General features: G+C 58.4%; 1 protein-coding gene across 1 annotated transcript in view; it reads left to right on the forward strand.

The window, feature by feature from the left end:
- Positions 1-15,687, forward strand: part of LOC128980276 (syntaxin-binding protein 4-like) — a gene marked incomplete at its 5' end in the record, with an annotated part of 46,266 nt that overhangs the window by 5,018 nt on the left and 25,561 nt on the right. Inside the window, 5 exons of the mRNA XM_054398731.1 lie at positions 3,698-3,770; positions 8,787-8,884; positions 12,728-12,824; positions 14,251-14,378; positions 15,248-15,340. Of these exons, the coding sequence (XP_054254706.1) occupies positions 3,698-3,770; positions 8,787-8,884; positions 12,728-12,824; positions 14,251-14,378; positions 15,248-15,340 (489 nt within the window). The remainder of the gene's footprint in view (positions 1-3,697; positions 3,771-8,786; positions 8,885-12,727; positions 12,825-14,250; positions 14,379-15,247; positions 15,341-15,687) is intronic.

Genomic DNA, 15,687 nt, shown 5'->3' on the forward strand with positions numbered 1-15,687 from the left:
GGAGAGGGACTTGGGGGTGCTGGGGGATGAGAAGCTCCCCAGGAGCCAGCAGTGAGCACTTGCAGCCCAGAGAGCCAAGCAGAGCCTGGGCTGCAGCAAGAGAAGTGTGGCCAGCAGGGCCAGGGAGGGGATTCTGCCCCTCTGCTCCACTCTGCTGAGACCACACCTGGAGTACTGCATCCAGTCTGGAGCCTCTGTTACAGGAAGGCTCTGGAGGGGCTGGAAGGTGTCCAGAGAAGGACCACGAGGATGAGCAGAGGGCTGGAGCTGCTCTGCTCTGAGGAGAGGCTGAGAGAGTTGGGGTTGTGCAGTCTGGAGAGGAGAAGGCTCTGAGGAGACCTTCTTGTGGCCTTCCAGGATCTGCAGGGGGCTACAAGAAAGCTGGGGAGGGACTTTTTAGGGTGTCATGGAGTGACAGGACTGGGGGGAATGGAGCAAAACTAGAAATGGGGAGATTCAGATTGGATGTTAGGAAGAAGTTGTTCCCCAGGAGGGTGGTGAGAGACTGGCACAGGTTGCCCAGGGAGGTGGTGGAAGCCTCACCCCTGGAGGTTTTTGCAGCCAGGCTGGATGTGGCTGTGAGCAACCTGCTGTGGTGTGAGGTGTCCCTGCCCATGGCAGGGGGGTTGGAACTGGCTGAGCCTTGAGGTCCCTTCCAGCCGTGACACTTCTCTGATTCTGTGAAGCCCTTGTCCAACTTTCTTTGATCAGAGAAGTCTCCTTTAGGGATCCCAGGAGAGTCCTTCTCCAGGGTGTCTGGAGTGCTGCTGGATGCAGCCCTGGCTTGCAGCCAGCTACTTTACATGGGAAACATTTGTTTCTTCTGCCTCGGCTTTGAGACAGGGAAGGATGTGTGAAGGGAAATGAGAGGAGTTTCCTCCCCAGGGCCTGCATCCAGACCTGCTTCAGAAGTCTCAGGTTAAGAAAAAAAAAAAACGAAGGAAGAAAACCCCTGGGTAGCAACCAGCATCTCATTGAGCAGCAGCCCCAGAGCTGGAAGGGCTCTCAGCAGTGGGTTTGATCTCCTACCCAAAGGCAGGAACTCCTCTTTCTGCTGCAGAGCTCTGAGGAGGACCAACCCGCTGTGGCACCCAGCAGCCTGCTCCTCCCCTTCCCTGCTCTGATGATGATAAGCCAGGCTGACTCCTCCTGGGAAGCCCAGCTCCATCCTGTGTCTGCAGAGACAGGAGCTGCAGCTGGTGCTGAGACAGGGTCAGTGCAGTGGGTTGAGATCAGCCCCCCAAGAAACAGGAGAATCACCCCCAATAAAAGACCAGACTAGCTCAGGAGGACTGGAAGCAGGGGGACTGGAATCCTTGAGGTCCCTTCCAACCCTAACAATTCTGTGCTTCCATGATCCTGTGAAGCAGGAGGAAGCTGCATTCGCAAAGCAAGCTATATGCAGGAACACAAAATGCAATGGATAAGTACAAAACAGATATCCACAACTATTTACAGGGCAGGGACAACCCAAAAACCCCCCTGGAATTGTTCCCCACGCCCCCTCTGGATGGTCCAAGGGGCTGCTCATAGCCTCCCCTCTGCTGCTGCCCTTCACCTCCTGCCCTGTACCTCACACACTCCAAAGAGCAGGCGGCTCAGCCTGCAGGCAAGCTCAGAGAGAAGGGAGCAAGCCCTGCAGGTCCTGAAAGGGACACAAGTGGGTATGCAGCTACCTTCCATCCCACTTAGCAAGCAAATGAATGGTAGAGACTTGGGGGTGCAGGGGGAGGAGAAGCGCAACAGGAGCCAGCAGTGAGCACTTGCAGCCCAGAAAGCCAAGCAGAGCCAAGGGGGAAGAGGCTGACACAGGAGGAAAGAGGAGAAGGAAAAGGGGAAGAGGCTGACCCAGGAGGAGAGAGGAGAGGCAAGAGGCTGACCTTTCAGCCAGCTTCATAGGGATGCAGGATTTATAGGAAGAAATACACCGGTTCCTGTATCCACCCACTGGGCTGGACACTGCACACTCTGCACACTGGAGGTCTCAACTCACAGAATCACAGAGTCAGCCAGGTTGGGAGAGACCTCCAAGACCATCAAGCCCAACTGATCACCCAATCCTGACTCATCACCCAGACCATGGCACTGAGTGCCTCATCCAGGCTCTTCTTAAACACCTCCAGGGACACTGACCCCACCCCCTCCCTGGGCAGCACATCCCAAGGCCAATCTCTCTTTCTGGGAAGAACTTCTGTCTAAGCTCAGCCTAAACCTCCCCCTGCACAGCTTGAGACTGTGTCCTCTTGTTCTGGTGCTGCTTGCCTGGGAGAAGAGACCAACCCCCACCTGGCTACAACCTCCCTGCAGGGAGTTGTTAACAGCAATGAGGTCTGCCCTGAGCCTCCTCTGCTCCAGGCTGAACACCCCCAGCTCCCTCAGCCTCTCCTCACAGGGCTGTGCTCCAGACCCCTCACTGTGAGACTCTGGGTGCCTCTAAGAGGGCCACAAAGTGCCACAATCACACCTCCCCCTGATGGGGATCCAGGCTGCATTCTGTGTGTCTGGCACTACCCCTTGGAGGGGGGCAGTGGTGGGGAGGTATCTTCTGCCCTCTTCCACACCAGCTGCCTTCAGACAAGGCTGGCTGGGTGTCCCCTTCATACACACATCATCCACAAAGCCTCTTCCTTCCCAGCCCCTCTGGTTTGCAGGACCATCCCACACACATTGCCTTTGGCTGCAGCAGGCTGGAGACCTGCTGGGGAGAGTCCCCCTTAGCCCCCACACCTATGGTCAGATCCTTCAGCACCCAGCAGCAGGGGTGCCTGTGTGGTGCTGTGCACCCACATGGAATCATGGCTGGGCTGGAATTGCTTCTTTCCTCAATTGGCTGCTAAAAGATGGAGCTTCTCCTGAGCTTCCAGGGTGCTCAGGTGTCCATGCAACGTGCCTGGATGGCCTCAGCACCAGTGCTGTGCTCTCTGCATCCAGCCTGTGGAAGCAGTGCCTCAGTGGTGCTCAACACACCTCCCCTGTGGCTCTGCTTTTCCCTCTGATCTGTGCTTCCAAGCCAAGAGCTGGCACTGAAGGGAAGGGGCAGGTCCCTGCTGTTCTCAGCAGCCTGCCCTGCCCATGAGGACAGTGATGAGTTTGGGGTGAAGAATTCATCTGGCTGTGGCTGGGCTCAAGACCTTGGTGGTGAGTTGGGTCACAGAATCACAGTATGGTAGGAGCTGGAAGGGACTTCTGGAGGTCATTGAGTCCAACCCTCTGCCAAGGCAGGGCCACCAAGAGAAGGTGCCACAGGACCTCATCCAGATGGGTTTTGAATGTCTCCAGAGATGGAGACTCCACCACCTCTCTGGGCAGCCTGCTCCCCACCCTCACTGGAAGGAATTTCTTCCTAAGCTCCAGTTCCACAAAGAAGCTCCCCCTCATGGTTAGTTGGATGTAGAGCTTTAGGAAGAACCTCTGTGGACAAACCCTACAGGGTGGAATCCATCCTCACCTCTCAGCCAGAGTGCCAGCAATGCCCAACCCCTGCTTCTGTCTGTGAGCAGGGATCCTGAGCTGGCTCAGCAGGTGGCTGTGCCAAGAGCTCCCAGAGAAGCCCCCAGAGTCTCTTTGGATCCATCTCTTTGCTCTTTAGGGGCCAGATGGGTTGCTCCCCCCCTGAACATCTCCTCTCTCTGCTCTTCCTCTACACCTCAGGCTCTCCTCAGGCACTGCCAGTGATGTTCTCTCTTGTTTCTTGCAGAACCCCCGAGAAAATCATTTCCCTGTGCCTTCTTTGTCACCAGACATCTGCCCACCAGAGCTGACTGTCTCAGGTAAGAGCCCTGCTGAGCTGTGGGTGACAAACACAGCCCTGGCTCCTCGCTGCTGAGGGGGAGGGAGCCAGTCTGGATTGGTGTCAGTGCTGCTGTGCTGGGACCTAGGGGGAGATGAGACTCAGCCTGCTAGGAAAGAGGGAATCAGAGGATCCTAGACCGGCTGAGTTGGAAGGGACCATAAAGGTCATCCAGTGCCAACCCCCTGCCATGGGCAGGGACACCTCCCACCAGCCCAGGCTGCTCAGGACCTCATCCAGCCTGGCCTTCAACACCTCCAGGCAGGAGCCATCCACAGCCTCCCTGGGCAACCTGTGCCAGTGTCTCCCCACCCTCACTCCAAACAATTTCTTCCTCCTCTCCACTCTCCCTCTCCCCTCTCCCAGCTCAAAGCCATTGTCCCTCATCCTGCCACTCCCAGCCCTTGTCCAAAGTCCCTCCCCAGCTCTCCTGGAGCCCCTTCAGGTACTGGAAGGCTGCTCTGAGGTCTCCCTGCAGCCTTCTCTTCTCCAGGCTGAACAGCCCCAACTCTCCCAGCCTGTCCCCACAGGGGAGCTTCTCCAGCCTCTGATCATCTTGGTGGCCTCCTCTGGCCCCTCTCCAGCAGCTCCAGGTCCTTCTTGTGCTGGGGCCCCAGAACTGGAGGCAGTGCTGCAGGTGGGGTCTGAGCAGAGCAGAGCAGAGCAAAGGAGAGCAGAGCAGAGCAGAGGGGCAGAATCCCCTCCCTGTGCTGCTGGCCACAATGCTTCAGATGCAGCCCAGGACAGGGTCAGCAGCTCAGGACAGGGTCAGCAGCTCAGGACAGCAGCAGCTTGGCTCACTCAGTGAGCAGTGATGATGTCCACACTTGCCCACAGCAGCAAACATCTCTACTTATGCATTCAGAGGTGATGACAGGAGACAACTCCTCCTGTTCTCAGCTCCTGGCAGCAGTGGCTTTGCCCACATGTGGCACTGCCAGCAGGGTCACAGGCAGCAGGACCCACTGCCCGCAGCTTTGCCTTCTGATGATGATGCTCAGAAGGACAGCAGGGAAATGGTTCCTCAGTGCTGTGCTTTGCACTTTCCCTGCTGTCCCTCTGCCCTCAGGGTTCCACAGGCATTAGGGATGCCCTCAATTCGTCACACTCGGGCATGGCTTCTAGGTGTGACTGTCACCTTTCCCCACATCCAAGCTCCTCTTCTGACCTACTTCTTCATGCTGTGCTTTCTCTCCATGCTCTGAGTCCTCTCTGAGCTCTTATTTCTTATGGAGAGGTCTTCTCTGCTCACCTGATATGAAGGGGGGTGAGCTGAAACCAACTTGCAGCTTTGTAGGTCCCTTAGGGATGGCAGGAAAAACCTGAATGACCCCCAGGATGCAGTGTCCAGGGCGATGACCTCCAACTAGACCACAGGATACCCCAGTGAACCCCAAGATGCAGTGTGCAGGGAGATGACCTCCAACAGGATCACAGCAAACCTCAGTGACCCCCAAGATGCAGAGTGCAGGGAGATGACCTCCAACAAGATCACAGCAAACCTCAGTGACCCCCAAGATGCAGAGTGCAGGGAGGTGACCTCCAACAAGATCAGAGCAAACCTCAGTGACCCCCAAGATGCAGAGTGCAGGGAGGTGACCTCCAACAAGATCAGAGCAAACCTCAGTGACCCGCAAGATGCAGAGTGCAGGGAGGAGAGCAGGACAAATGTGCAGTGTGCAGCAGGCCACCCACAGCCCTGGGCTGTGAAGGTTACTCCTGCCTCAAGGAGAAGTCCCTGGCAGGTGCTGTGGCCACAGGTCCCCTGTGCTGCTGATGCACTGGCATCACTTGCAGGTCCCTGTGGCCTGCTGTGATTCCCACCTGGAAGGCTGGGAGTGAGTGCTGGGAGGTGAAGTGAGTTGAGTCCCAGCAGGAATTAGTGGGAGCCACGGAGCAGATGGTGCTGAGCTGGGCGTGCGTCAGCGCTCGGCTCACAGGGCTGCCCTGCTCCCCTTGGGCAAGCTCAGGAAGCTTCAGCCTCCACCTCCTGTGCTCTGCACTGTAGACAGCCTGGGACAGGGACAGCCCTTGGGCTCTCCTCCCTGCCCTGAGCGTCCTGCAGCTTTGGTTTCAGGTCGGCTCTGAGGTGGCCACCACAGGCAGCCGGTGAGAGGCAGCAGAGCCTCGGGTCGGGAAGGCAACGCAGCAGTGACCTCACCGCTCCCTGCCTTAACTCAGGGCACCTGGTGACACAGGGCTGAGCCCTGGGAAGTGCTGAGGAGGCTTTGTGGCAGTGCTGTCACCCATGGAAAGGGGCAGCTGGCTTTGAAAGAGCAGCAGGCAGGCTGGGGGCCCCGGGCCGGTGGCTGTCCCGGGCCAGTGGCTGCCCCTTGCCGGGTGCCTGATGGATACCAGCTGACAGCAAAGCCGTGGGGAGCTAATCCTGATCAGCCAGGCCCGGGAGGGGAGCAGCTCTGCCCTTCAACGTGGAGAGCCAGGTGGTGGTGGGAGCCCCAGCACACCCAGGTGGTTTATTGCCCTCTTGCTGCTTCCCAGCTGCTAGGGTCAGCCCAGCGGATCAGTGTCTGCCTCAGGGGATTAAAGCTGCAGCAGCACCTCTGCTGCTCCTGCCTGCCTTCCCCTGCCACCAGCTCTCTGCCTCCACAGTCGAGAGGCTTAGAGGAGAATCACAGAATCCCAGACTGGTTTGACTGGAAAGGACCTTTCAAGCTCACCCAGTCCAACTCCTGCACTCAGCAGGGACATCCCCAACCAGAGCAGGCTGCTCCCAGCCCCAACCAACCTGCCCTGCACTGCTGCCAGCCATGGGGCAGCTCCCACCTCTCTGGGCAGCCTGGGCCAGGCTCTCTCCACCCTCACTGCCAAACATTTCTCCCTTCTCTCCACTCTCAATCTCCCTCTTTCAGTTCAAAGCAACCCCCCTTGGCCTGTCCCAACAGGCCCTGAGAAAAACTCTGTCCCCAGCTTTCTGGTTGCCCTCCTTTCAGCACTGCAAGGCCACCAGAAGGTCTCCCTTGAGTATTCTCCTCTCCAGGCTGAACAACGCCAACCCCAGCTGTCAGCAGCTGCCCCTTCTGTTCTCCTGACTTACCAGCAGCAAAGCTGCTGCCTTCCTGCCCTCTTCTTGCCCCCTGTCTGCCTGCCAACACATCTGCCTGCTTGTACCCAAAGCCACCTCTCTGCCCAGCTGAGGGGAAAGGGCTCAAGGCTCTTTGCAGTCTTGGAGAGGGAAAAAGTCTTGCCCTGGTGCTTCCCCACGTTGCTTTTAATGCATCAATTCCCCTTGTCTTGGATATTGTGAAAGCCAAGGCTGCATCTTGCAGGATGTTGAGATTCAGTTTTGCTTAATCAGTGAGGGGAGAGCCAGGCAGAGGTTGTTTGGTTTTTCCCTCCACAGAACCTTGGGACTGGAAATTTCCCAGGGGCCATTTTTGCAGCCCTTGGGTGAAATGTCCTCTTCTAAACTTTGCAATTTCAGGGCAGGTTTGCCCCAGCATCCAATTTTTCAGCCTTCTGGGACAAGCCTGAGTGCATCCTGCTCTCTGCAGTCAGGCCTGCTGCACACACATTGTATTGCATGCCAGGAGGCTTCTGGGTTGTGCTTTGCAGCCACCACTTTCCTCTAGCCAAGTGCTCCCCTTTTTAACCTTCATGCCAGGCAGTCTCACCTCTGTGCCTGGTAAGATCATGGAGCAGATCCTCCTGGAGGCACTACTGAGACAGAAGAATAGTGAAGAGGTGATTGGGTACAGTCAGCATGGCTTCACCAAGGGCAAATCCTGCCTGACAAACCTGGTGGCCTTCTATGACCAGATGACAACATTAATAGATGAGGGGAGAGCAACTGATGGCATTGACCTGGACCTGAGCAAAGCCTTCCACACTGTCCCACACCACAGCCTGCTCTCCAAACTGGTGACACATGGGTTTGATGGGTGGACCACAAGATGGATAAAGAACTGGCTTGATGGCCGCACCCAAAGAGTGGCTGTCAATGGCTCCATGTCCCAGTGCAGGCCAGGGACAAGTGGAGTCCCTCAGGGATCAGTGCTGGGACCAGGCTTGTTCAACATCTTTGTTGGTGCCATGGACAGAGGCATTGAGTGCACCCTCAGCAAGTTTGCTGATGGCACCAAGCTGTGTGGGGCAGCAGACAGGCTGGAGGGAAGGGATCCATCCAGAGGGACACTGGGACCCAGGGCTGCAGAGGTGGCCACAAGCCAACCTCATGAGGTTCAACAAGACCAAGGACAAGGTCCTGCAGCTGGGTCAAGGCAATCCCAAGTACAAATCCAGGCTGGGCAGGGACTAGCTGGAGAGCAGCCCTGAGGAGAGGAACTTGGGGGTGCTGGGGGAGGAGAAGCTCAGCAGGAGCCAGCAGTGAGCACTTGCAGCCCAGAGAGCCAAGCAGAGCCTGGGCTGCAGCAGGAGAAGTGTGGCCAGCAGGGCCAGGGAGGGGATTCTGCCCCTCTGCTCCACTCTGCTGAGACCACACCTGGAGCTCTGTGTCCAGTTCTGGAGCCTCTGTTCCAGGAAGGATCTGGACATGCTGGAAGGTGTCCAGAGAAGGACCACGAGGATGAGCAGAGGGCTGGAGCTGCTCTGCTCTGAGGACAGACTGAGAGAGTTGGGGTTGTGCAGTCTGGAGAAGAGAAGGCTCTGAGGAGACCTTCTGGTGGCCTTTAAGTGTCTGCAAGGGGCTACAAGAAAGCTGGGGAGGGACTTTTTAGGGTGTCAGGGAGTGACAGGACTGGGGGGAATGGAACAAAGCTGGAAGTGGGGAGATTCAGACTGGACATGAGGAAGAAGTTCTTCACCATGAGGGTGGTGAGAGCCTGGAATGGGTTGTCCAGGGAGGTGGTTGAGGTCCCATCCCTGGAGGTGTTTAAGGCCAGGCTGGATGAGGCTCTGGCCAGCCTGATCCAGTGTGAGGTGTCCCTGCCCATGGCAGGGGGGTTGGAACTGGATGGTCTTTGTGGTCCCTTCCAACCCTGACTGATTCTATGACTCTATGCTTTTGGTTTTTTTTCAGCACCCACTTCAGCATCTAACCACAGAGGAGCTCCAGGCACCAAACCAAAAGTAGCTCTGGATCCCCACATCCGCCTCAAGGATGGCAAACTGGAACTGGTGAGTGGAGAGAGTTCTCCCTCCTCAAAGCAAGATCACTTCTCACTCCTCCCCCAAGATAGGCAATGCAGGAAATAATCCACAGGCCTCATAGCTCCTTGCAAGCACAGCAAAGCTGCCATGAATGGATTCCTTGTGTTGCTGCTCTGTGAAAGAGCTGCTGGAGACCTTGCAGAGTCACAGAGCAGACCACAAGCTGCTGATCTATGCAGGATCTGTTTGCCACCTGACTCGAAGCCATCCTGCTTGAGGTGCCCACACACAGAACCAGAGAGTGGCAGGGGTTGGAAGGGACCTCTGGATCTCACCCAGCCCATGCCACTGCTCCAGCAGGGCACCCACAGCACAATGCCCAGGAGCACAATGCCCAGGGGGGGTTGGAAGCTCTCCACACAAGGACACTCCACAACCTCTCTGGCCAGCCTGCTCCAGCCCTCCAGCACCCTCACACCAAACAACTTTCTCCTCCTGCTCACATCCAACCTCCTGCCTGCCACTTTGTGCCCCTTGCCCCTTGTGCTGGCCCTGGGCACCACTGAGCAGAGTCTGGCCCCAGCCTCTTGCCCCCTACCCACAGCTCCTTTAGCTCTTGCTGAGCATTGCTCAGCTGCCCTCTGGGGCTGCTCTTCTGCAGGCTCTCAGCCCCAGGGCTCTCAGCCTTTGATTCCTGAACCAATGTCACCCCCAGGCCTGTGAGGACCAGCCCAGGACACTACACTGCTTGGTTTTGGGAGGGAGTAAGAAATGCAAACCTGAACAGCTGAAGTCTGTTTGCTGCCTGCCTGTTTGCACACACAAAGCTCCAGCATTTGCTCACTGCCTTCCTCTGAACATTCACCACCCTCCACCAACAGCCTGTTCCAGCCTCAGACCCCTTCCCCTCTCTAGGATGCTGGCCAGGCTGTGCTGGGAGTGTTGAGTGCAGATCCAGCTCTGGTGCTCAGCACACTGAATTCCTCCTCAGCATCCCAGCACTCACCTGCTGCAGCTGACTGAGCTGGGGTTGGAAATAGAGGTGTAAGAGTCAGCCACCAACCTGTGTTTATCAGCAAGTCTGGAGAGGAAGGAAAGGGCTCTCAGCTCTTCAGCTGAGTTTGCTGGAGGCTGGGTCCAGCCTCTAAAGGTAACAAGGAAGAAGAGGGTGTGGTGAAACATCCCAGATGTGTCTGAAGGGGCCTTTGAACACACCTTGGCTCATCTTGGCTGCTTCCCAATGCTCCAGGCAGCTCCAGAGGTCTCCTCCTGGCACCTGCACCTCCCCAGGGCAGAAGGTGTCTGACTCAGGGCTGTGGGTGCAGGCAGTTGCCCCCCCAACTTTGCAGTGCTGCTGCTGGGGTGTCCTCAGGCAGGTTGATGTGGGTGAAGGAAGGCTGAAGCAGAGGAGATCTCACCAAGGACCTATTCAGAACTGCTGCTCCCTTCTGCATTCCAGGGAAAATGCATTCCATGGGCACCATTCAAGGGCAGGGATTGCTGTCCAGCTCCCCACTGAGTCTGGAGAGCATCCACCCCTCCCTGGGCATTGTGCTCCTGGGCAAGCTGCTGTGGGTGCCCTGCTGGAGCAGGGGGTAGGAGTGGGTGAGCTCCAGAGCTCCCTTCCAGCCCCACCCTGCTGGGGTTCTGGGGTTCTGTGATGTTGTTCATGAAAGCCACCCCTGAGGGGGTTTGCAGCAGAGAGGATTTTGCAGACACAGCCAAGTGCAGGAAGGGAGGTGCTGGGATGAAGTTTGACCCTCCAAGCATCACTGGAACTGGAGATCACCTCTGGAGCTTCAGAGACAACATGAGGCAGTGAAACCTCAGCCAAAGGGCAGAGTGCCCTTGGAGTGCCATGGCCCTTGGCTGCTGTTGGGATGCAGACCCTCCCCTGGGTGCTGCTGGCACTGAGGGGTGTGCGGGGCCGCAGCGGCTGCTGCCGGGCCGGGGGCGCAGGGAGGAGCTGCAGCACCGAGCGACTGCTGCCACCCCCCGGCCCTGCTGCTGCCCTGCCGGGCACCGCCGCACACCGCCGGAGACTGCCCTGCCCTGCCCTGCTCTGCTCTGCCCTGCCCTGCCCTGCCCTGCCCGAGCGACTCTCCTTTCGCAGGACGGAGCTAGCATCGCTGCAGCCACCTCTGCTCCTCACGGCTGTGACAGCAGCTCTTGGGTGGAGGGAGGAGTGGGGACCTTTGGCTTGGTGGGGTGGGAAGGGACCCCTGGAGCTCCCCCAGCCCAAGCCCTGCCCCAGCAGGGCACCCACAGCACAATGCCCAGGAGCACAATGCCCAGGGGGGGTTGGAAGCTCTCCACACAAGGACACTCCACAACCTCTCTGGCCAGCCTGCTCCAGCCCTCCAGCACCCTCACACCAAACAACTTTCTCCTCCTGCTCACATCCAACCTCCTGCCTGCCACTTTGTGCCCCTTGCCCCTTGTGCTGGCCCTGGGCACCACTGAGCAGAGTCTGGCCCCAGCCTCTTGCCCCCTACCCACAGCTCCTTTAGCTCTTGCTGAGCATTGCTCAGCTCCCCTCTGGGGCTGCTGGCCCCTGCAGCATTGCCAGGGTCAGGAGATGCTCACTGGCCAGCATGCTTCCCAGGTGGCTTTGGGGTGGCCCTCATCAGGTGCCAACATCTGCAGGATGTTGAGGATCAGAGCATCCCAAAGCCCAGGAGCTGGCAGCACTGCCTGGTGCAGGGCTGGTGGGAAGAGGAGCAGGAGGTGCAAAAGGGCCTCCCGAGGAGCATGTGAGAGCAGACAGGTCCCATGGGCTTGCTGGTGACAGCCATGTGAGGAAGGACTCCTCCTCATCCCCTCTGCAGGAGACCATGCATGAGGTGCTGGCTGGGGGTGAGCAGGAGCTGGGGCTGCAGTGTGGGACAGGGAAGTGTCTACCTTAGGCTCTTCCCCAGAGCCTGCTGAGCTTGGCTGTGTCTTCTAAAAGCTCTCCCTTGCTGCTGGCAGCAGCCAGGAGGGGTTTGCACAGGTCTGGCTGCTCCTGTGTGCTGCCTGGGGTTGAACTGATCCATATCAGGAGAAGACAGGGAGGGCACCAGGCAAAATGAGAGAGCAAGAGGTGCTGTGCAGCAGCAAAGTGCCTGCATGACTCCTGCTGCCACAGGAGCTGCTCTGTGAAGAGCTTTTATCTTCTCAGGTCCCAGCACAATTCATTGGGCTGAGCTCCTGGCAGCTGGGTCTGGCTACAGCTTCAGCAGCTTTTGATCCAGCTCCTGATGGGTTGTCAGAGCTGCAAACCTGCTTGCAGGCTGTCTGGAATGTTCTTGGGGGGGATGTGAAGGTGTCCTGGTTTCAGGATCAGGCTGAGAGGGTTGGGGTTGTTCAGCCTGGAGAAGAGAAGGATCCAGGGGCACCTTCAGGACTTAAGGGGCCAGAAGGAAGCTGGGGACAGAGTTTTTCTCAGGGCCTGTTGGGACAGGCCAAGGGGGGATGGTTGGAAGTGAAAGAGGGAGATTGAGAGTGGAGAGAAGGGAGAAATGTTTGGCAGTGAGGGTGGGGAGAGCCTGGCCCAGGCTGCCCAGAGAGGTGGGAGCTGCCCCATGGCTGGCAGCAGTGCAGGGCAGGTTGGTTGGGGCTGGGAGCAACCTGCTCTGGCTGCAGCTGTCCCTGCTGGCTGCAGGGCTGGACTGGAGGAGCTCTAAAGGTCCCTTCCAGCCCACCCCAGTCCATGATCTCTGACTCTCTGATCTCTGTGCACATGAAGGGCAGCAGGGACTGGAAATCCAGCCCAAGGCTGCTCCCTAGGGAGAAGCTGCCTGGAGGGTGCCTTGCAGCACCTGAGCACACACTTCCCAGAGCTGCTTTTCCAGCCCCTCTCTTCTGCCAGGCTCACTGTTTCTGCTCCAGGTTCTGCAGTACCTTGGCCTGGATGTGACTGAGGAGAAGAAGAGGCAGCTCAGACAGAGCCTCACCACGGACTCACAGGGCACAGTGGCCTATGGGGGTGAGCAGCAGCCCTGGGGCTGGGGGGGGCTTCTTCATTGGGGTGGGGAGGGGGCTTTGCTGGAGGCTGAGAGAGAGGCATCTGCTGAGAGGGAGCAAGTCAGAGCTGCCTGAGGATTGGGATAGCCTCCAAGCAGCTGGGAAAAGTCCCTGAGACAACAGAAGGTGCTGGGAGGAGCATCCATGGAGTGGAGATGCAAAGCTGGGGTGAGGCTCAGTGCCCCCAGGCCACAGCCTGGCAAGCAAGAGATGGGCAGCAGCAAATCAAAGCCCCTCTGGGACCTGCTGGAGCAAATCTGCTGCCCAGAAAGCTTTCCAAGAAAATTCAAAGCCCTCAGCAACATCCCCACCAGTAGCAATGTCCCCACCAGCAGTAGTGTCCCCACCAGCAGCAACATCCCCACCAGCAGTAGTGTCCCCACCAGCAGCAATGTCCCCACCAGCAGCAGTGTCCCCACCAGCAGCAGTGTCCCCACCAGCAGCATTGTCCCCACCAGCAGCAGTGTCCCCACCAGCAGTAGTGTCCCCACCAGCAGCATTGTCCCCACCAGCAGCAGTGTCCCCACCAGCAGCAAGTGTCCCCACCAGCAGCAATGTCCCCACCAGCAGCAATGTCCCCACCAGCAGCAATGTCCCCACCAGCAGCAATGTCCCCACCAGCAGCAGTGTCCCCACCAGCAGCAGTGTCCCCACCAGCAGCAGTGTCCCCACCAGCAGTAGTGTCCCCACCAGCAGCAATGTCCTCACCAGCAGCCTGCAGAGCAATGTCCCCTCTGGGAAGGGTGGGAGCCAGACCCTTGGTGTTCTCCTAGGAGAGAGGTTTGGTTTGCAGCTGGTGGGCACAGGAATGAGGCTGGCTGGGGGCACTGGGTGCAGGTGCTGGCAGTGCAGGTGCCACTCTAGGCATAAAGGCTTGGGCTGAGGACTGGAGGGGCTGGCATGGCAGTGCCACCTCCCCTCCTCTGCCCCAGTCCCTGCCTGTCCCACGCAGCTCCTGTGCAGTGCTTTCCTCCATATCCCACAGCAAACCACCTCTGGGCTCCAGGACCTGGCCTTTTGGGGACCTTCTCGAAGTGCTGAGGTCCTGGGGTTGGCTTTTGTTGAAGAGGTGGTGGCAGCTGGGGGGCTTCTGGCAGAGCAATCCGGGTTGGGCCTCAAACTGTAAAGCTCTGAGGACCACAAGTGTGAGAAGTCTGCTGGGAGAACCTCTGGGGTTGGCTTCTTGATGGGAGAAGACACAAGGGTTAGGTAAAGACCATCAGCAACCTCACTGGAGCCCAAGGGGCTCACCAGGCAGCCCAGCAATGTTGGAGAAGACTCTTTGGCATCTCCAGGCCTGCTCTGGCTGGCAGTCAGTGGGTGGCATTGTCTCCTGCCACACAGCACCTTCCCCTTCCAGCCCCTTAGCAGCTGCTGCTCTCTTGCAGATCTCCTCCAGGCTCTCAGGGCCCTGCTGCAGGAGGAGCTGGAGGAGGCTGGGGTGGACTCCAGCTGCATGCTCTTCACACAGCACGAAGTGGCCAACCTGCTGGACACCTCAGCCTTCCACTCCCCGGTCAGTCCAGCCTCCCTCCACCCTCCTGCAGGGAATCCAGGGAATTCTGAGAGGGGGAAAGCTAAGGGACCATGCCCTGGTTCTTCTAGAGCTCCAAAGAGAAGGCAGCAGCAGGCATTGACCATTTTGGTGACAGCAAGTTCTAGAGAAGGTCTCAAATGTCTCATTTGAGTGCACCCTGAATCAGTTTGCAGATGGCACTAAATTGGGTGGCAGAGTTGATCTGCTACAGGGCAGGAGGCTCTGCAGAGGGCCCTGGCCAGGCTGGATCCATGGCTGAGGCCAATGGGATGAGGTTCAACAAGGCCAAGGGCTGGGTCCTGCCCTGGGGTCACAACAACCCCAGGAAGGCTCCAGGCTGGGGGCAGAGTGGCTGCAAAGTGCCCAGCAGAGAAGGGCCTGGGGGTGCTGGGTGCCAGCAGCTGAAGAGGAGCCAGGGAGTGCCCAGGTGGGCAAGAAGGGCAGCAGCAGCCTGGCCTGGAGCAGCAATGGGGTGGCAGCAGGAGCAGGGCAGGGATTGTGCCCCTGGGCTGGGCACTGGGGAGGGCACAGCTTGAGTGCTGGGGTCAGGTCTGGGCTCTCACTGCAAGAAGGACATTGAGGAGCTGGAGCAGGGCCAGAGAAGGGCAAGAGAGCTGGGGAAGGGTCTGGAGAAGAGGGCTGGGGAGGAGCAGCTGAGGGAGCTGGGGGTGTTGAGCCTGGAGAAGAGGAGGCTGAGGGAGACCTCATTGCTCTCTGCAGCTCCCTGAGAGGAGGCTGGAGCCAGCTGGGGCTTGGGCTCTGCTCCCTAGGAACAAGGGACAGGACAAGAGGTAAAGGGCCTCCATGCCCAGGGGGTGCCTGATGCTGTCTGTCCCTCTGCCTTGCAGACCCTGGACTCTCTCAGCTGTACCAGCAGTGAGGAGCTGGAGCAGCTGCAGCTGGAGACGTTGGACCTGCGGCACGAAGTCCGAAGGCTCAAGGTGGAGCAGACCTCTGGGCTGCTGCCTTCTGCTCTGGCTGGCTCTAGTCACATAGCAGGGGTTGGGGCTGCCTCTCCCTCTTCAGAAGCCTCCAGCTTGCATTCTGCAGGTCCCTCACTGCAGAGGCTCTCTCCCCTCGTGGCACCTTTCTGCCTCTCAGCCTCACGTGGCCACTTCCTTGCTCTGGAAGCTTCCAGGCACATCTGAGAGACACAGGAAGGGCTCTCACAAACCACTGAAGCCCATGAACAGCAGAAGCACCACCACCACCTGCCCTCCCAGCCTCACCTAGCTCCAGCTGCCAGCCATGGCAGTGTCTAGGGGGATTGCTGCAAGCATGAGAGGCA

This window comes from Indicator indicator, unplaced genomic scaffold, assembly GCF_027791375.1.
Source record: "Indicator indicator isolate 239-I01 unplaced genomic scaffold, UM_Iind_1.1 iindUn_scaffold_98, whole genome shotgun sequence".
NCBI classification, from domain to species: Eukaryota; Metazoa; Chordata; class Aves; order Piciformes; family Indicatoridae; genus Indicator; species Indicator indicator.